General features: G+C 45.7%; 4 protein-coding genes across 4 annotated transcripts; 2 read left to right on the forward strand and 2 right to left on the reverse strand.

The window, feature by feature from the left end:
- Nucleotides 1-58: 58 nt before the first annotated feature.
- lnx2a (ligand of numb-protein X 2a) lies at nucleotides 59-10,573 on the reverse strand. The gene is made up of 11 exons (XM_063873920.1): nucleotides 10,419-10,573; nucleotides 7,039-7,597; nucleotides 3,691-3,926; nucleotides 3,331-3,468; nucleotides 3,029-3,228; nucleotides 2,386-2,802; nucleotides 2,024-2,197; nucleotides 1,646-1,823; nucleotides 1,309-1,537; nucleotides 1,041-1,199; nucleotides 59-756 (listed from the first exon to the last, which is right to left on the reverse strand). Exons 2-11 carry the CDS (start codon nucleotides 7,440-7,442, stop codon nucleotides 621-623), a joined length of 2,271 nt encoding a protein of 756 aa, XP_063729990.1. The 5' UTR covers nucleotides 7,443-7,597; nucleotides 10,419-10,573; the 3' UTR covers nucleotides 59-620.
- A 444-nt stretch (nucleotides 10,574-11,017) lies between these two features.
- si:ch211-140b10.6 (protein POLR1D-like) lies at nucleotides 11,018-13,143 on the forward strand. The gene is made up of 3 exons (XM_063873922.1): nucleotides 11,018-11,184; nucleotides 11,997-12,071; nucleotides 12,504-13,143. The coding sequence occupies exons 1-3, from the start codon at nucleotides 11,159-11,161 to the stop codon at nucleotides 12,820-12,822; spliced, it is 420 nt and encodes a 139-aa protein (XP_063729992.1). The 5' UTR covers nucleotides 11,018-11,158; the 3' UTR covers nucleotides 12,823-13,143.
- A 1,628-nt stretch (nucleotides 13,144-14,771) lies between these two features.
- On the forward strand, nucleotides 14,772-18,377 carry pdx1 (pancreatic and duodenal homeobox 1). Its single transcript, XM_063912272.1, has 2 exons — nucleotides 14,772-15,189; nucleotides 17,313-18,377. The coding sequence occupies exons 1-2, from the start codon at nucleotides 14,790-14,792 to the stop codon at nucleotides 17,696-17,698; spliced, it is 786 nt and encodes a 261-aa protein (XP_063768342.1). The 5' UTR covers nucleotides 14,772-14,789; the 3' UTR covers nucleotides 17,699-18,377.
- urad (ureidoimidazoline (2-oxo-4-hydroxy-4-carboxy-5-) decarboxylase) lies at nucleotides 17,995-20,066 on the reverse strand. Its single transcript, XM_063912274.1, has 2 exons — nucleotides 19,301-20,066; nucleotides 17,995-18,796 (listed from the first exon to the last, which is right to left on the reverse strand). The coding sequence occupies exons 1-2, from the start codon at nucleotides 19,473-19,475 to the stop codon at nucleotides 18,453-18,455; spliced, it is 519 nt and encodes a 172-aa protein (XP_063768344.1). The 5' UTR covers nucleotides 19,476-20,066; the 3' UTR covers nucleotides 17,995-18,452.
- Nucleotides 20,067-20,194: the final 128 nt, after the last annotated feature.

Raw genomic sequence — 20,194 nt, forward strand, 5'->3', positions numbered from 1 at the left:
CAACCCCCCCTCGCCCGGTTAAAAAGCACGCTGTAGAGCCATTAATCCTTCCAAGGAAATGTGTTTATTAAACAAACGGTATACACATTCACACACATGTATAAAACTCCGGCTGATGGGACAGCTGGTTGTCATGGTGATGAGGCCTAAGGGCAGTCGAGCCCCCCCCCCAGGGTGCGGCAGGTTTTTCTAATAAGGCCCGAGGCTTATTCAGCTGGATGGTGCTGCAGAGCATCTTGATTACGAGTTGTTATCCTAGATGATGGAGGATCATGGCTAATTTATTTGAATATGTCTGCCATGCATCCACCTGAATACAGCAACTGCCCGGTGAGGTGAACACAGACCCTGCAGTACCAGTCCCCCCCCGCCCCCCTCCCCCTGCAGGAGTGATAACAACATGACCATATGAGCACAGCAGTGTGTGTGAGTCTGTCAGGTGACATGGCACGGTCTGGATCAGTTCCCACCTGGTCCTGCTGGGTCTACTACAGTTCTGGATGCTTTTGGTCCTGGATTAAGCCCGGTATGGAGCGATGTACAGTAGTGTGTACCAGTTCACTTTGGCCAAGGTCGTTCCCAATATAGAAACATTCTGTGTGGTGTGGTTTCGGCCCCGGCTACACCAGGCTGCCGGGCCAGGAGACCACAGTGAGCGCCACCCGGCTGCGCTGCTCCTTCAGCATGGGTACGAGTGCTGAGTGGCTCATCCCTGCTGTCGACAGGCCGTTCACTGCCACGATCATGTCTCCACACCTAGAGCGACGCGGAGAGACAGGTCAGTGGGGATTATAAACAGGACCTGACAGCGAGTAGAGATGGCTTTCAAACAGCTCTACGTTACAGAACATCTTTTGAAGACAGTCAGCGGGGCAGGGAGCTTGAAATGACCGTTAAAGGGGCTCTATTGAGTTCCTGTTCGGATTCATTTAGTAATTGTCTCTCCTGTGACATGTCTCCATGCTTTAATGTTAAAATCCCCATCTCATTTCACTGCTAACAGAAGCCACAGACAGTCACGTGATGAACCGATCACTCACTTAAGGCGGCCGTCGTAGTACGCAGGCGTGCCGAGGACGATGGTCTTGATGAAGAACGCCTGGTTGCCATGGGTTTCCTCGTAACCGCCCACGATGCTGAAGCCCCAGCTGCCCGGGTGGCTCCTCCGCAGGACGATCTCATGACTACTGTGCAGGTAGCTGCAGGAAGAGAATGAAGCTGATTAATCCTTCAAACATCATCATACCATTATTTAAGTTTGTTATAATCAATGTGATGAGACAATTCTGTCTGTTCAAATGTGCCCACCTGGGTAATCCCAGCCACATGACCCATGATGGAGACCAGTTAGCATCGAAGTCGCTGTCGTGTGTGTGAGGCAGCAGCTCGTCGCGGTCGTGCTCCTCCACCACCATGCTGACCTCCAGCACCCGCAGCTGGACGGAGGGCGAGGCGGCGCTGGCCTTCAGGGTGCCCACCGCCTCGCTGTGGCTCAGGTACGTCAGGTCCTGCCCGTTGATGCTCAGCAGCACGTCACCTGAAGGAGGGAGAGGAAGACGCTGTAGTTCCTGCCTTTATTGGAGATGTATGATGATTATTGATCTGAATTGTTCCTGTTCTTGTCGTTACTAAAGGAGGTGCTCACCTCGTTTGATTCGCCCGTCCCGCGCCAGGCAGCCATGTGGTTGGACGCTGGTCACAAAGATGGGCAGCTCGCCGCTCTTACTGCCCCGCCCTCCTGCCACCGTCATGCCCAGAGACTCGAGGGGCTCCTTCTTCACCGTAATGTGTTTCTCCTTACAGGTCACACACTGGGAGAGGTCCTTGGGGACACAAAGCTTCAGTTTGGACTAATTTCCAAACAAAAATCACCCATATTTATCTCAAAGAAACCAAAGCTTTAAACCAATTTGATAAAAACGTAAAAGGAAAGACATGTGTTCTCCAACCTAATGTGTACAAAGACACACACACACACACACACACACACACACACACACACACACACACACACACTGCTCACTCTGTGGGTGCTGGAGCGGGACAGGTTGACGGGCACAGGGCTCGGGGTGCAGCTGTGGTTAGGCAGGAAGTGATCAAGGCAGTAGAGGTCTCGGGTGGAGCTGGATTTAGGCGGTGAAGGAGAAGTTGGTTTGGTGGGTCGGCAAATGGTGAGGTGGACTCGCTCTCCGCTGGCCTGGGAGGACAGAGTTTTATGGACTTAATTTCTCATTAGAGTATAACACCTCTGATGTGCAACATAAATACTTTGGGCTTTATAATTATTGTTTTTATCTTTAATGTTTTATGCATGCCTCTTTATTCATATTTTGTTATTTATGGCTTTTCACTTTTGGTTTGAAGACCATAGGAAGCCCTGCTCACCTGTATGATCTGTGCCGCCTGCTCCGGGGTCCCGTGCCGGAGGTCCTGTTCGTTGACCGTGAGCACGCGGTCGTTGCTCCTCAGCCGGCCGTCCTTCGCTGCCAGGCCTCCATCCAGCAGATCCAGCACAAACACTCCGGACTCATCCGTCCGCCGCACCAGCTTGATGCCGAGCTGCTCCGTGGAGTCCCGCTTGTGCAGGGTGATCCTCAGGGTGGCGGGGCTAGAGGGGGCGCCCTCGGGGGTGGAGCAGGGTGCGTGGGGCACAGCGGGGGTGGAGGAGGAGGAAGAGGAGGGAGGTGCCCGGGAGGCACAGCGGCGCTCCCTCAACACCGTAAGCTGCAAAGTGGTGCAGGGGCGAGCCAGTGTGGAGCGGGCAAAACTGTGGGGGACGTTACTGATGTCCACATTGTTCACCTTGGGAGAAACGGGTCAAAGAAAGGATGAGAATTACATTTTTAATTATGCAGTCGTTTGTTATTTTGGCCAATGATATTCAGGCATTCACATTTGGAGTTTTCTGTCTGTCTCTCTCTCTGACAAATAAGTCCAATAGTCACATATGAATGTACAGTAAACATCTCATTCACATGTTTGAGACGCTCCATTCCTGTATGAAATGAGTCATGGTGTTTTGGTTTACCTGCAGTATCTGATCCCCGGCCAGCAGCCTCCCGTCCCTTGCGATGACCCCGTCTCTGTACACTTCCTGAATCACCACGTTGATGAGCGGCGTCTCGTTCCCCCCCACCACGCTGATGCCCAGCTCCACGTACGGGTTCGCCCGGTGGACCTCGATGGCAGTTATCTCCCCTTCAGGAAGCGAGGGCAGCTTTACACAGCCTTCATGGAAACACACACATCACAACGCACAGCTGAATCTCAAAACTCCTAATGTCACCTGGATGTGATTACCTCAGTCAAATTCAGGAAGAGATGTCATACCTTCTTCAGCAGAGAGGGGCGGAGACTCGGGACAGTCCCATCCGGAGGAGGTGGAGCTGACTGAGCGGAGCAGGTGGATGCATGGGTTACTGAGGGGCCGCTTCACCCTGGGGACCACACACTCCAGACCTACCACACCTAGAGGTAGAGTAAGAGATGGATCATTTATTTTTCTGAAGGTTATCATATGGGCGCTCCTTGTAGAGGAGGAGAGGCAGGAAATGGGGAGAAAGGATGGAGCAAAAAGCCACGAGGAGGATTCGAATCCGGTCTGGTCTGGATTATTTCTACTGTGTGGTTAATTTGATCTCAATCTAACCTGTATTGACTGACCCTTCTTACAAGCCCAGATCCACTCACTTTCTTCCTCCGTGCTCTCCTCAAAGGCGGGGTTATCGAGGCCGGCGTCGTCCGTCCACACGGGCCCATTGCCGCCGGTGTTATCAGACCCAGAGGGCGGCGAGGGCGTGCGGTCCCTCAACACGGTCTGTGGGGAGCGGGGCGACCTGGGGGGGCTGGTCACCATCACGCGTTCATCCCCGCTCTCACACCGCGGACCGTCCACGTTGGTCTGCTGACTCCTCGTCCCGGGACACCTTTCACCAAGCAACAGGCGTCAGTTTGTTAGTCCATCTGACGTGTAAAGAAAATCAGGTTCAGCATCAGTTAAAGGTCCAGTGTGTGGGATTTAGTGGCATCTAGTGGCGAGGTGGCAGATTGCAACAAACTCAACACCCCTTCCACTTCAGGTAGTGTGAAAGGCCGTCTCTAGAGCGTTAGGTTGGTCCTTTCTGAGCACATGGTGGTGAAAGAGGACTCACTTGATGTGTTTATGGAGGGCTCTTAACAAAAACACACCATTAAACTCTAATGAGAACCTGCTAATAGATTCCCCTAAACCCTACACACTGGACCTTTAATTTAATGTGATGCAATTGATCCCATCAGAGACTCTTTTTGTGTGTCCCCTCCTTAGGGCCACATGGAGGGATTCAGCAGAAACAGTGAAGAAGTATTTGTGTAGAAAAGATCAGGCACACTGATGATTACAGCGAAAAATACCAGAGAACATTGCTTCATATTTTTGATTTCCTATCGTCCACTCTATGTAGGGCTGCACTAACACATTTTCAATCATATTTCAAGATATACTCATTGGTTCGGATTCGGAAATAATTAAAAAAAAGCCCAACAATAAGTGGATAGATGCAGTTTAAACCAATGAACCCAGGATATACTCACATTTAAGAAGCTGAAACCAGTATAAATTATGCATTTTGTTGGGCTAAAAGATTGGATGATGACCAGTGCCGCTGCTAGCCATTTTGGTGCCCTAAGCATAATTCCTTCATGATGCCCTCCCCCCCCCCCCCAATAAAAAAACATTATTAGTTGTGATGAGTGAGTGGGGAGGGGAGGGGGGAGGGGAGAGGGGGGCACCATCGGTACCTTTGAGTAGTATGCCTAAAAAGTGCCTCATATTTCTATAGTCTACTGAAATAATTTCGGCCTTATAATTATTATGACGATTTTTCATTAGGCTATTTTTGGTGGTGCCCCCTCGACACTTGGTGCCCTACGCACAGCGCGTAATGCGCGTTATGGGAGCGGCGGCACTGATGATGACATAACAGTCAGTTATAAAACCCTGAAAGGTTCAGCCATTCCAAGACTTCTGTCCCACAAATAGAAAGTGTTGACTGCGAGACAATTAAAAATAAACCCAGACAGACAAACGGGATCAATGTGCTCTCACTCTTAATTGACTCTGAGGTATTCACTGCAGATGGCAGCTATGAGCTTATTGAATCATTGAAATGTGTATTGCTGTCCTATGATAATATGCTCTTGCAATACTTACAATAGTTTTGAATTCACTGTTACATCTTTATCATTTCCATCAAGACCAAAAAGGGGAAAGCTTTCTAACCAATATGTAAAATCCAAACTTTTATAGAGGCTTTAATTGAATCACTCTTGTCCAGGAAGAGTGAAAGTGTCTCCAGTGATCAGATCATCCAGCTCACCTTCCCCACCGTGGAACAAAGTGTCCTGGCTTGACCTCTCATCTTTTAATCTTGTGTCTCCTCTCCTGACTCCTGTTGCTATCTAAGACCTGCAGAGTATAGGAGCGACAAACCTGCGCGGCTCAGAGGTTTAATCTCCACTGAGGAATGTCACGTTAGTCCTCAGATCAACCTCGTTTGATCCCTCCTAAACCACCTTCCCCTGTCCTTTAGACACCGACATGATGCGTGCCACCTTCGCTGAGACATACCATTCTGCTCATGTGATGGGGTAAAAGCTCTGTAGATCAAAAGCCCTTCATCAGGCTGCTGATAAGACATAACCGGTCCCAGAATAACACCTTCACTGCCTGAAACAGACTCAGGGATTTCACTGCTGCAGGTTGGGGTCTGTTGTGACTGGAAGCTTACGGTGGCTAATTTTAGCAAACGTTAGTTACATTTAGACACTTTGCTGTTACCGACGTGTTAACGGAGTCAGATTGCTGACTTTGAATGGCTTTCCTCTGCTTATTTTTTACTGTTAAGTGACTTCCTAGAGGGGCTAAAGTCTCACTAAAGACGTGATTTTTGTGGCGGTTTAAAAACAACTGACCAAAAAAGACTTTGACACCTTGTTGGCAATAGCCTGTTAGAGTGAGCTTGTTATGGTAAATCTACTTTACTTAACTCTGGTGTTAGGTGATCACTGGATACAGGGAAATAAGAAAGCCAATTAGGATGGATGGCTACTTATCAAAGACACCATCTCAATTAATTTAACTGTAGATGTTTTCCACAGTATGTGTCCTCACAACTACAGCTCAGTTTACCAAAAGACCAACAACTTCGTACCAAGAACTACAATTACTTCATGATGTGTATTTTCTGCAAACACTGCTTACCTCTGATATGCTGTACACTGAATCCACCCAACAACAGCAGCCTAACTTATGGCAACGTTGATGCACAATCCAAATCACACACCACCTTGCATTACAGGGCAGCATAGCAAGTCAGAAAGAGACACACAGAAGGAAAGGTAGAGCGTAAAGTGCCATCCCAAGTCACGCCGACCCTCACCCCGCCGTGTCGGACTCACCACAGGCCAGGGTTGCCTTTGGCTGTCTCGCAGAAGAAGTGGTTGAAAAGGTCTCTGGTGTTGAAGTTGCTCAGCATGATGGCAGAATGAGAATATGGAGCTCCTGGTCAGTCAACCCATGACTGCGGTAGGGAAACACTAATCCCCCGTCACATGACCTATACAGCCCAATAATCCCCTCAGGGTCTCACAGCACCTGGTCCAAATGGGCCAAAAGCCAAAGGAACGGAAACCCTTTAGGTTAAGGGTGGCAGGTGAGTCCAAATGCTCCGCAGTAAGAACTAGAACATCTCTAAGAGTTCCTGGCAGAAACAAGCCGACTGCGAGGGAGGAGGTGCTTCAACTGTTTACAGTTTTAAAGGAGATTTACTCTTCATTATCAATCCATCAATTCATTTATCCATTAACAGATAGTCCAGAAAATTGAAAAAGAATGGGCCCAAAGTGTCCTTAAATGAAATGTTTTTCTCAAACCATTACATCATAGTCTCATCGTTAATTATGCAATTCATTTCAATTCATCTACAACAAACTGAAGGGCTTGTGAAATCTTGCTTGACTTGGCTTTAATGAAAGCATTCATCATGTGAGCTTCATTACCTGTGTTTGAGATGAGCCTCCAGGTCACAGCGCGGCATGCTGAGGGAGCACATGGGGGTCAAAGGGCAGGAGACGGACAGCTTGTCCAGCAGCTTATGCACCAGTATGCTGGACCTGCGGCAGGCCTGCAGCTGCAGCCGCGTCCGGTCCAGCGGGCAGAAGTCCCTCTCCTTCAGGAAGCTCCGCAGGCAGCGGGCGCAGAAGGTGTGTCCGCACGGCGTGTCCAGAGGCTGCACCAGCGGCTGCAGGCAGATGTGGCACACCAGGTCGTCGTCCACTTCCAGGCGGTAGTTGTAGAGGTGGTTCTCCCAGCTGCGGTGGATCTGGCCACACTCGGGACACAGAGCCTCTAAAGCTGGCTCCACCGGCCCGGTTAGACCCACCTCACTGCCCGGGCTGCCCATCTCCGCTGCTTCCACGCAACCTAGCTTTGGCACGAATGACTCCAGTGGGGCTGCAGTGTTGGGAAGGGGCACCCGCACTCCTGTCCCAAAAGCTTCACAAGAGGAAGAGGTGGCAGAGAGGACAGATGCCCCCCAGTGGCTGATGGCACATCACCCTGCAGGTCAGAGGTCAGAGTGTTAAACAGCTGTTTCAGAAGAACAACAAGTGCCTGACTATGTGCATTTCTTCACTGCACCGCTTTCTGTAGATTTTTTTTCAGAGATGACAATATAATCTCTCAACACAGAGCAGGCCATGAGCAACCTCGCTTGCAGGATTGACATTTCAAAACTAGATGAGATAATGTTTCAGGCCACACAAGAGGTGGCAGAGAGGACAGATGCCCCCCTGTGGCTGATGGCACATCACCATGCAGGTCAGAGGTCAGAGACAGAGGGTTAAACAGCTGTTTCAGGGAAAACAACAAGTGTCTGATTATGTGCTCGTGCGTTTATTCATGTGGCAAACGCTTTGTGCACGTGATCAAAAGGGTCACTGTGTGTGTGTGTGTGTGTGTGTGTGTGTGTGTGTGTGCTGAGATTATGTATTGCTGCTCCTGTCTACTAATCTGGCAGTATAATCTCTCTTTTGCTCTCGCCTGTTGCAATCTTCCAATTCCACAGAGAGGGAATTATCTGGGATTGAGGCAGAGGGAGGACACAGATCAGAGGAAGTGGGATTGGGAAAGCAACAGAGAGGAAGAGTCGTGGCAGCCGGGGGTAGAAAAAAGGAGCAGAGGCTTGAGCCAAGAAGAGGGAGTAAGGAATAAAATGAGGGGATAGAGAGATTAATGGATGTGAACATGTGAAAGTGGCACAGGGCAAGAAGAAGAGACAGATGTGCGAGGCTCTGGAAGAGAACACAGAATCAATTCTTTCACATTCCCCTCAGCCAGCCTGATATTTCTGTCCGTGCGCAGCAGATGCACTCCTCTGCAGAGAACATGCCTACAGCAAAGTCTTGAAATAAAGCACTCCACGAGGAGAGTGCGTCCCCAGAGCCGACGCACTGTGTGATCATTTCCACAGCGTTTCACATTCAAGACCTTCAGACGCTCTGTTAGCAAAGCCCCCCCCCCCCCCCCCCCCCGGGCCTGATGCAATGGGTGGACAGCAGAGGGCGTTCCTCGGCTCGCAGCAGGCCCCGGCCAAGACACACTGACTACCTGCCTCTGTTTGCAGCGGGGGTCTGCTCTTGTCTCCATGACGACCTGGAGCCTGTTCTGCTCAGTGGGGCTTGACATTCAGAGTGTAGCCGAGGAAAAGGATGCAGAGGAGACACACAACAGATGCATTTTCTCCCCGTCTGCTACCGGCCTCATCAACAAGGCCCCGGACCCCCACGATGCAAACAATGTCTTGTTTTTTATTAAATTCATCGTAGTTCCGTCAGTCCTGCACCACCGTCTGAATATTTTGTATATAAAGCTACCTCTATATATACTTTCCTATGTTGGTATGCTCAATAAAGTATCTATCTGTCTTAATATCTGCACAGCTTTCCACTTTCCATAACAATACTGCACAGTATTTTATTATAGTATACTGTACGTAATGTTTTGTTTATCTATATTTCATGCATTTCCATTTTGGGTTGGGTTGTTTTTCTTACAGTTCATCCTCTTTAACCCTGTTTAAGAATGCACCATATACCCCAAGGCATATTCCTCGTATGTGTGAACCTATTAAACCTGTTTCTGACTGATTTCTCTGAGCAGGATGCTCTGCAGCCCGAAAGCTCCACGATGATGAGAGCATCCCTTGGTTTTAGCTGCTTTTTTGTCTGCTTCCCTGGCTATACCCATTTCTGTGACAACCTGTCTCCCCTGTCTCCTTGGCTACCGGACCGGTAGTTACTTATTTCAGCCTCCTTTAAGTACGTGCTCCTGTCTGTGTGTGACTGGCTGCTTCTGTCTCTATCCCGCAGCTGGACATGAATTAATCATGAGGACACAAGGCTTCTCTGTTCCTGTAACAAAGCTGTGACATCACCACATCACACACAGACTTGTAGACATGCAAGTAGAAGTCTTCACAGCCAAGAAGCAAAAACACATCCTTCACAAGAGCTGTTTGGGTCCTGCAAATAGTCTTTATCAATAAGTAACATCTTCAGGTTTTCACTGGGGCAGCTGTTAAGAGCCCCTGCCATGAAAAGCACTTAAATCTATTTTAAACATAGTAGGAAAAGACTCTTTGACGCAAGTCATCAGAACACTATCAAATGCAGGTGAAATATCTCCCTTTTCCCACTGTGAGACTCTGAGTGACAGTCCAAGGCCATGCTTTTATTGTCATTGCACTGCTTTCTCCATATTAATAAATAACACTCTTGGCCCTGCACCTGTCTCTGCTCGTTTTTCATTTTTTTCCAGAGATGACAATTTAATCTTACAGCACAGAGCAAGCCATGGACAACCTCGCTTGTAGGAATGACATTTTCAAACAAGATGAGATGATGTTTTAGGCCACAGATTTAAAAACTCTGGTCCAGTCGGCTTACCCTACATTTCAATAAACCCCATCTCATCGTCCCTTATCTTAAAACAGAATCTACAAAGGCTGATAGCCACTTGCAAGAGCAGGCCTGCTGCTGCTGTTCTGCAAGGTCCGTTTGCAATGAGCTAAACAGTCAGACATGCAATGATAACAACAAAAAACGGACACCGATTTAATTGATAATTATCAGATTTGTTTCACTGTCATAGTTCCAATTCACCATGGCAACACTACATGTGAAGTGTCATGGTCTTTTAGTATCCCGTTAAAACATTCAATTAGACATTTTGTAATCATTGCCCCCCATCTGTCTGAGTCCATCCCACCCTCCAGCAGCAGGAAAAGCGAAAACAGATGAGGCGACAATGGCAATATCAATGCAAAGCCACACTGACACCTTCTCCTGCAGGATGTGAATAGAAACAGATGTGATGTTACCTTCTCTGGATGCTTCTCCTCCGTGCCGTGCACTCCGTCCCCAAAAAGGGGGACGATTGTTAGGACCTCAATCACGCATTCACCGCAACGGCCCGTTCCGCAAACCCGCACGAAAACGCCCCCGTGCCTTTGGAGGCGCTGACTCCGCCCATTGCTGTCAGTCAATGGGAGTGGGCGGGACTTGTGGCTGTCAATCCAGAGAAGTATCCGAGGTGGCTTTCAAAGAGCCTGCTCGAAATGAAAAAGAGAAACCCTCACTCACCTCTTCTTAATAACTGTACTGTGAAAGTAAGTCTTTTTATATTAACTTAATGTTTGGAGTATTTTAGAAGAAGTAGACATTTTAGAATGTGTCAGTAGAAAAGAGTGCAATCGTATAAACTGTAGTTACTGTCTACTAAATCATCTGTAGATCTGGATGTTAAGAAACAACTAATAATGGCTCATAAACTATCAAATCAGTTCCCCATTATCAATAACCACCAGTATCAGATTATATGTATTGCTGCAGTTACTTTTCATATGAAGATATATGCATAACAATGTGTTTGATATCACAAAAAGATCGAAAGTGGCTTTATTGTCAGGCATCACTAAGGACAGCTAAAGACACAGGGTCCTCGCCCGAAGGACCTCGCGGTGAAGTAAACACAAGTGTTTGCTCGCGTTAATTAAGAAACTATCGATTTTGGTCGAATTAACTTTATTTTATTTAACAGTGTGTGAATTGCAATAACGCCATGGGAGAGGATAACGAACTGGAAAAGTGAGGAACTACTTTATTGTTAGTCTTCTGTTAACAGCTGCCTACACTTCTAGCTAGTAAAACCGTAGCACTCCTCCATCAGTTAGGACGGAGATATTTCTGGTCCACAGCTGTTTGAATTTACTGTGTTGTAAGACGTGTGTGGTTGTAATGAAACCCCCTATTAGTCGCCTATGCTGTGGTCAAAGGTCGGCTAAAATGAGTGGACCTCCTTTCCTGATGCTGATTGAGCAGCTTGGGTCAAACAAGGACACTAACGACTCACTTTCTCCTCTGTATCACTCCGCTTTCTTTCTCTAAATTAAATGATCTCCCCCTTTAGGGTCTGTGCTATCTGTGTCAAGTCATTCATTCAAAGTGTTACTGAAGTAGAAAAGTATTCTCCTCTAAATGTACTTAAAGTAGCGACAGTAAGAGTAGTCATTGTTTGATTGGTCCATTTCAGAATAATATCTCTGATATGTTTTATAATGATTGATCATTAAAGTGTTCTCAGAGCTGGTAAAGGTGCAGCTAGTTTGAATGGCTTTGTATACTGCAGGGTAGCTGCTGGATTTACTCCAGGTGAACTACAGTCTGATTTAAGGGCTGATTATATTTACCATCATTAATACTAATCTCTATAGGTATTAAATCAATCTAGATGAGTAAAAGTACATGATTTACCTCTGAATTGTAGTGGGTTATGAGTACAAACTAGCAAGAAAACCAGAATATCTCGCAATTGTACTTGAGTAAATATACTTAGTTACTTTACACCACGTCTGTGTCCTCACCTTCTCTCTTGTCCTGTCGTGTCCTGTCCTGTGAAGGCGTGCAGTGGAGGAGCTGCTGAAGGAGACTGACAGAGCGCGAGTGAGAGCGGAGACGATGGGCCCTGCAGGATGGTGAGTAATGTGTTTGACATGCCATCTGTATCAGCTGTCATTGGACATGTGCCGGCTGCTTAGCTGTGCATGCACTGAGGACATTTCTCGTGCTTGAGTGTGTTGTGTTAAGATTCAGTACAATCTGTCTCCTTTCTATGCTTTATTCTCAACTAGTTTGTTTGTTTAGGATCTCAAGTGGCTGCTGCTTTACACATTACTCTCCCCAGGGTCTGTGATCATAACACTACAACGAAAAACACTACATAGAAGGTTCATATAACATGATAGGGCTGCACAATACGAGGAAAATAGGCCATATGTGTAAAATGTTACGTTTCTGGTTACAACATCTTAATGAGCATGGCCCTTTGAATGCAAAGACTGCTCTCTAGTAGTCAGCATCCATAGGTATCAGAGGTAAATGAGAGTTTTAAAGGTTGTCTGTTCCAGGTTAAAGTGTCCCCTGAGGAGCACCAACAAGCGCTTCCTCCTCAACACGCTGCGCTCCACCAACCTTCAGCGACGCAGCGGAGACTCCAGGGACGGACACTCGAGGACGAGAAGCGAGTCCCCGGAGAGAAGCCGCCATCGTAGCAGAACCCCTCCCAGAGATCACCATCCCACAGACCATAAACACCATCACAGGGACAGTGGCAAACACAAAGACAAGAAGCAGGATCGAGACAAAGAGAGGAGCCACAAGGACAACGGGGGCCGGAGACATGGGAGGGATGGACACAACAGAGACAAAGACAGGCTTCATGAGTAACGACTGCAGAGGAGGACATCTTATTTTACACCACCTGCACAGAGAACACTGAACGCCTCACAGAGCTGCTGGCACACTGACAGACCTCTGTCTACCTGTCTGGGGAGACTTTAATTTAAGTTTGTCTTCCTGTTGGCGGAAAATGTTCTCACTGTTTACTTTTAAATGAACCATTTTGTAGTAATGAAGTTGATTTGATGACCTTTTCAATGTTCTTTCACCCCGTATTTTCCACTAAAAGCAGAGTCAATAAAATATCAAGTTGCCGTTGCAGCCCAGCACTTTTCACAATACAGATTCTTGCCCCCCCCCCCTCACAGGACTCATAGTTGTTATGACGTTTCACCTACAGCCGAGCAGGTTTGATTTCTATTATAATGTCATTACCATTCTTCTGTCATTATCCACCGGTCATAATGTTTACATAAGCCGCGCTGCTGTCGCCACTGGGTGAGCACTTTTTATCGCGTGTCAAAGTTTTTGGACATGTTTACACCGGCTATCAGAAATGGTTCTGTTTGTCAAAGGAGAAAAGAAATAGTGTTTTCCTGAGTCCTGTTGAACAAGCGATCTCCATCGGTGGATTAATAGTGATTTAATAAGCCTGTAATAATGATAACTTCACTATAATACTAATAATGCAGCGATAAAACCTCCATGTGTTTGAGTGGGGTCACTGTGGTTTCAGGACAGCAGATGGACATGTACTCAAGCTTGAACAAGATGCTGTTTATGTCTTCCCTGTGGCGTGTCTCCATGTGTGTAGCTTTTACAACAGCGTTTTATAAACTAGGCAACAGCCATTCTGTGTTCACGATTACCCGTGGATGTATTATGAAGCTGCATTACTCCTCGCTCGAGCCATTACTTCATATTTTGTGTCTGGAAAAAGTCAGCTAAAATGCGTTTAACATCCTCATGCTTCATAAATCTCATTGTCAACCTCCAGTGTGGTGGAGAGCAGCTCGGGTTAACTGTTTCCTTCCTCTCTAGAACAATGATCAAATATAAACACCATTAAGGCATAGTGCAGGGGGTGATTTGTATAGAATTGGTTTACTTGAACTTTATTGCATCGCTGAGTGCCCCATTAAGATACCGTGGAAAGTGCCATAATTGCTTTTGAAGAACTCTGTGCAAATAGACTATTGATACACACTATCAAGGTAAAAGCCTGCATAATGTACATGAAAAATAGGTAAATCACTCTGATGATGCGACTAGAAATGTTGCATAAACCCGCAGGTGAGCTGGGGAGGTTGTGGGGTCACTGTGCAGGTTAATTGAGTTCTGTTGCTCACTCCAACCTTAATTGGTTAACCAGGAGAGCGGCTGTTTAATGGGGCGGACACACACCTGCTAAAGGCTAATGGCCAGCAAACATGGCGAGAGTGCAACCCTGTGTTTGTTAACTCCGAGGGCCCTTCGTGCAGGGCCCAGGCGTGCTAAATGGTGTTAAATGAAGCATTGGGTACATCTTAAACTCAGAAAAGTGTAGACAAATGAAACAGAAAGGCTGTATGTTGTTTGAGCGTTTCACCAGAGTTTCCAAGACAACTGTCCCTCCATCCAGGTCTCTTATCTGGTGGGTCAGCCAATGTTTGCACCCATACATATCGATTGATGCAGTGCAGACAGGGGATATCCATATAAAGTGTCGATGGCGCATTGTTTGAGGACAGTCCTGCAAGAGAAGCCTGCCAGACCTCTATAACCATTTCTCACAGATTCACCTGTCTCCAAACACAGGTGGGTGCCAGGTATTTACAGAGTGCCATTGATTTACTGAAAATCCGACAAGCTTCAGAAGATCCTGGAAACTGAGCTCTGCAGGTCTGCAAACAGTGAAACCAATGGCCTGTGCGCTGCGGAGTCACATGGTGTCAAAGTGACTCACCTGCGTGGACCCGCCGGGGCCTCGCAGTTGCGCCACTTTCAGGTGGAGCAGAACGACGCAGGTACAGTACATGTGCGGGTCCTCGGAAGCCATGAATCGGGAAGATCATTACTACCCTTCCCAGGTTTTTAAAGACTCCTGTGCCTACCAGAGATCCCAGGCGGAGGACTACAGCCACAGCCCGCCGCCGTGCCTCTACATGAGCCGGCACTCCGTGTACACTCCGCCGGCCATGGGAGCCTTGGAGACCGCCAGCCTTCCTGACATCTCGGCCTCTTACAGTCTCCCCATGCGGGAAGACCCAGGTGTGCCTCAGCTGCACCACCACCAGCATCCGGGGCTCCAGCAGCAGCCTCTCCAGCCCGCTGCAGGCTATGGAGACACGGGGGACCAGAGCAGGTATCACCTGCCTTTCCCCTGGATGAAAAGCACCAAGTCTCACTCACACACTTGGAAGGGGCAGTGGGCAGGTAACGCTTTTATACATATCGGTTTTTAAGGATGAAAGGGCTGATATTGCCGAAAAATACTCAAATAAAGCGGCCCATAATTTAGTTAAACGTGTAGCTGAAGTAACTGTTAGAATATAATCTACATTTAACTTTACATTCCCAACACGGAGACATTTGAGGTTCTTAAATAGCCAATATCTGTCATTGTGAGTAACCCTTTAATGAAGTGTTTTAGGATCATAATGGAAAATGAATCTGTTTCTCCTCAGCTTAATTCAGAACAGTTGTATACATCCCTCTGTAGTCATAGCACAGCGAGTCGGAGTTTCTCAGGCCTCTGACATCATGCTCCCAACAATATGGTCCTGGGTGTTTCAGTTTACCTTGTCAGTCAAAGTGTAAAAGGCCCGGAAGGTCAGCGCTGGCCTTTATCAGGTCTTATCGGATCAAAAATGTGGGTTTTTTTGTCTTTACAAAACATATTCACACCAATCTTATCATCAATAGGCTGTATAGCTACTATAGAGTATACTAGGCCGTTAAAAACACCAAACCAAATCTACTACGATCTATTTTGATCTGAGAAAATAAATTGAGTAAAGTTTAAATTAAATGATCATTAATTAAATCATGTTCTCTTTGTGACGCTATTTGATTTGACTGTTAGCTTTTTTTCATTGGACTTTAAATGTGTTTTCTGACTAGCGTGTTTCCAAACGTGAGGAGAATAAAGACTATAGCACAAAGTGTCTTGGTTTAAAATATCTGTAAAGTGTTCTGTCCATTGTCATATCAATGAACATTTATAATACAAATGCAGGTATTCATTTGGTCCTTTATTCAAAGTCCGGAAACAGACTTCTCTGTGACGTTGGATACTTTTGGATTATTTTACGCACAGTTGTTGAGATTGATGACTGAAGTGTGGCGAAGATGTGTTATTTACTTCTGTAAATATACGTTTTTAATTTGACACTGAGGTTTTTCTTTAGAGGAGAATTAAGTTTTATAAATAAGTGGCAGGCTAATAATCCGCATTACGATAAATTGATTATATCCCCCCCCAAAAAATGCTCAATACAAGTAATTAATCTAATAAAAAGTAGTTAAAGTTGATCTTACTGTCTCAATTTCAATTTCGGGACGTAATAGCAGATATTTCTCAAAGTTTAATTTGTCTCTCTTGCTCATTTAGTACACCACTCAATTGATTTTGTGTTTGAAGCAAAATAGTACGAGTTTAAGTTCATATTTTCCCAATATTTTTTTTGATTATGTTCCTGGAATTAAATGATTTTTGGATTCACTTTCCTGATTGTAATATGAAGAATTCTGTGGTTTAAAAACAATACATCTCTCAGCTTTCACCTGTTCCAACTCGGACTAAGACAGAGTTTGGTGTCCGGTCAGATCTCCAGTAATTGTGAATTTCTGTAACATTTACCAGAGAAATGAGTGTGTCCTTTACTGGCAATCAGAACACACATGTACACCTTGTTTTCATTGCCTGTTAAATAATTCAGCTTATAACAAATACAGATGTAATACTTAGCCTCGAATGTATAATAATAATATGTATTCATAATAATAATTCAAATGTACAATGACAGGGCTTGAGATATGGGGAAGAAGCGAGCCTATAAACAGTGCCCCTGATAAATGACTCACGCTTCCTTCTGTTCAAAAGCTTGGTTTCAAGATTCAAAAAACGTAATTCTTAAAAAAAAAACTTCAAACACGTGATTCTGATTTATTCAATTGTAAAAGAAAACATATTTTATTTTGTATTAAAGGTTTGCTATCGTGCATTACAACCAGACTGACGGGGAGAACCACGAAGATTAAAACAAAATGTAATAAATATAAAACATTTTCTATTAAAAAAATAAACATCAACTATTCAAAATAAATCAGCAGTAATTAGTTTAGCAAACATGGTCATAGTGAGTTTAATGATATTCTCCCCTGTCATGCAACACAGAGAACGTTGTAATCATTCACTTATTATTATTTAAGACCCGAACTGTTTGTAATTGTGTTTGTTTTTTATGTTTCTTGTACTTTCTAAAAGGTAAAAGCACCATATGTCTTTATCAGCTGATTTCCAAACTTTTAAGAACACTTATTTTCTGTTTTTCCAGGACCATACGTGATGGCGGAATCTGAGGAAAACAAACGCACGAGGACTGCCTACACGCGCGCCCAGCTGCTGGAGCTCGAGAAGGAGTTCCTGTTCAACAGGTACATCTCGAGGCCGCGGCGCGTGGAGCTGGCGCTGACCCTCAGCCTCACGGAGAGACACATCAAGATCTGGTTCCAGAACCGGCGCATGAAGTGGAAGAAGGAGGAGGACCGCAGGAGGGGGAGGGGGACCGACCCAGACCAGGACTCTTCTATCACCTCCGGGGACCAGGGGGAGACGGCGGCGGGTCTCACCTCCACCACCGGACCTCCCCCCACCTCTCCTCCTGTTTCCCCGCTGCACGGTCACTCCCTCCCGGCAGCTGGAGCCAGAGAGACCGCATAGACTTAACTCATCCTGCAGGACGTTTTAGTTTGTTTCTATGGAAACCCAACTGGACTTTCATCCACTTTTCAGGAATTCCAATTTCAGAGGATTTACATATTTAGGAATACTGAGGATAAAACCCAAAAGTCTCTTGAGTGAAGTCACTTTAATTAAGTGCCGACGTTAGACTCATATTGCAGGGACATTTGACTTTGTTTAAATGGAAGCCCATCCAGAAATGGACTTCAGATCCACGTTCTCAGGTAATCTGAGTATTTTGTTTAGGAACAAAGATTCCTAATTGATCGTGCAGACTTTAGAGTTAAGCAATTTCAATTAAGTGCCAGTTTTTCATGAACCTTTATAACTTCTGTCAGGAGGGACCTTTCTTTCAGTTTTGGAGCACCTTGCATGCTGAGACAACCACATCATGCAGGGACTATTTCATATCCCCACAGTCATGGATTCAGTGGCACCTATAATAGAATCAAGCTTTACACCTCAGACATGGGACTAGTACACTAACTTTATGGTTGTATATATGCGTAATATGACTGTATTTGCCATATTATCCGCTTGTATATAGGTTATATAATGTAAATTGATACATTAGAATCAATGGTGCATATATTTTATTGTTGAATCCATTGTACAGTATGATTAACACACATTTGGAATAAAGCTATCACAAAGCCTATCAGGTCTGGGAACAATGGCGGTCTTCACAGCCGGGTCACACTGATACAAATCCAACATAAACTCCAGTAAAGTCTCATAACTTGTTGTCAGTGAGCACGATGCTTTGCAGACGCAGGTGACATATCTTCTTCACCTCCTCGATGCCGCACGCCCTCTCCACAGCGCGCTCGTTCTGGCACCGCGCGGACAGCTGTCGTAAAATGTTCTCCTTGTCGTTCATCCGGGCGCAGATCACAAAAGGGAACCCAAAGCGCTCCTTGTACTCCTGGTTGAGCCGGGCCATGCGCGAGGCTTCCCCCGAGTTCAGAGCGTTCATCCCGGACCCGGCCTGCTCCTCGTGAGACTCCCGGGTCAACGAGCCGCTCTGGAGGTCTCTTCCCGCGAGATCTGGGTGACACCTGAGGATGCCCTCTTTACCTGGACGTGGAGAAAGTAGGTTCAGGTCATTTACTTAAGTACAATAACTACATTCTTAAAATACCCTGTTACAAGTAAAAGTCCTTCGTTTAAAATCTTGCTTAAGTAAAAGTACAAAAAGTGTTGGCATCAAAATATATTATAAAGTACTGGGTATTTATTATGGCCCAATTCAGAATCACATCATTTACCAGATTATGATCACTATGAATTAATATGGTTATCACAGCTGGTAAAGTTCATTACCTTCATGCTGGATATCTTAACTCATAATATATCATAGCTGATTTATTGGTTGATATATATATTTTTGTATCTGCTATAATCAGAATCTTTAACCCGGTAAATGTAATGCAGTAAAAAGTACAATAACAGCTCCCAAATCTGTGAGGCATAAGTATGAAGCAGGATAAAATAAGTACAGTAGCTACTCGAGTGAATATACAAGATTCAAACACTGTGTATCAGAGCCAAGTCACACTTTCTTTTAGGTCTTTATCCCACCTGATTCTGGGAGAGCATCGATGAATTCACTGATTGCAGCCTCCAGAGCAGCCAGGCTCAGAAAGGGACGCCCCGACCACACAGCAGCTGTTATAATGGGACACTTCTCCACCACATTGCCCAGAATATCCACAAAATCCTCGTAAGGGAGAGCGTTTACTGTTGCGATGTCCATGTTGGTGCAGGGACTCTCCCAATAGTTTGGACAGCGTTTAAATGACCTTCGGACACAAGTTTGTACCAAGGGGTTAATGCACTGTTGGACACACAGAGGAAAAGCTCCCTGCTGTGGTTAATATTTTCTTTGTCAAATCTGCAGCCAATAATTTGGTGTTGAAAAGAGGAGTTTGCTGTAGAGTTGAAAGGTGCAAAATTAAGACGCTTCTCCAATATGCAGACTGAGCTCTGGCGCCCCCTAGCGCGTGGAGAAGGAAACCCACAACTCGAAATGCTTTTTTCTGTGTTAGGCTATTTATTGTCTTTTCTGGAATTGGTGGGGTCTTTACTTTACGTTTTCTATTTCTCATCCATGCCTATAGAATGAAAATAAACAAATGCTTGGTTACATATGAAGGAAATTGACTCAATTTGCAAGTGGAAACCAGGTACATAATGCAACTTAGAGGCAACTTCAACAAACAGCTGTCTCCTTTCTTCCTTTAATTTATCTTAATTAATGTAATATTTATGACGGTTTTGTGCTTCCTAAAAATGTGTAATTGTTTATAAATGTGCTCACGATCTGCAGCTCAGCCTTTCCCAGGTAAACTGTGTATTTAAACGCAACTCACTTCCTCCATTACCCAACACTCCCTGCCCCGAGGGAAGGTGAAACTGCTCCGCCTGCTGTACACGGTTTACTCCTCAGGACTCTTATTACAGAGGTTTCATTTC

Source organism: Eleginops maclovinus, chromosome 21 (assembly GCF_036324505.1).
Source record: "Eleginops maclovinus isolate JMC-PN-2008 ecotype Puerto Natales chromosome 21, JC_Emac_rtc_rv5, whole genome shotgun sequence".
NCBI lineage: Eukaryota > Metazoa > Chordata > Actinopteri > Perciformes > Eleginopidae > Eleginops > Eleginops maclovinus.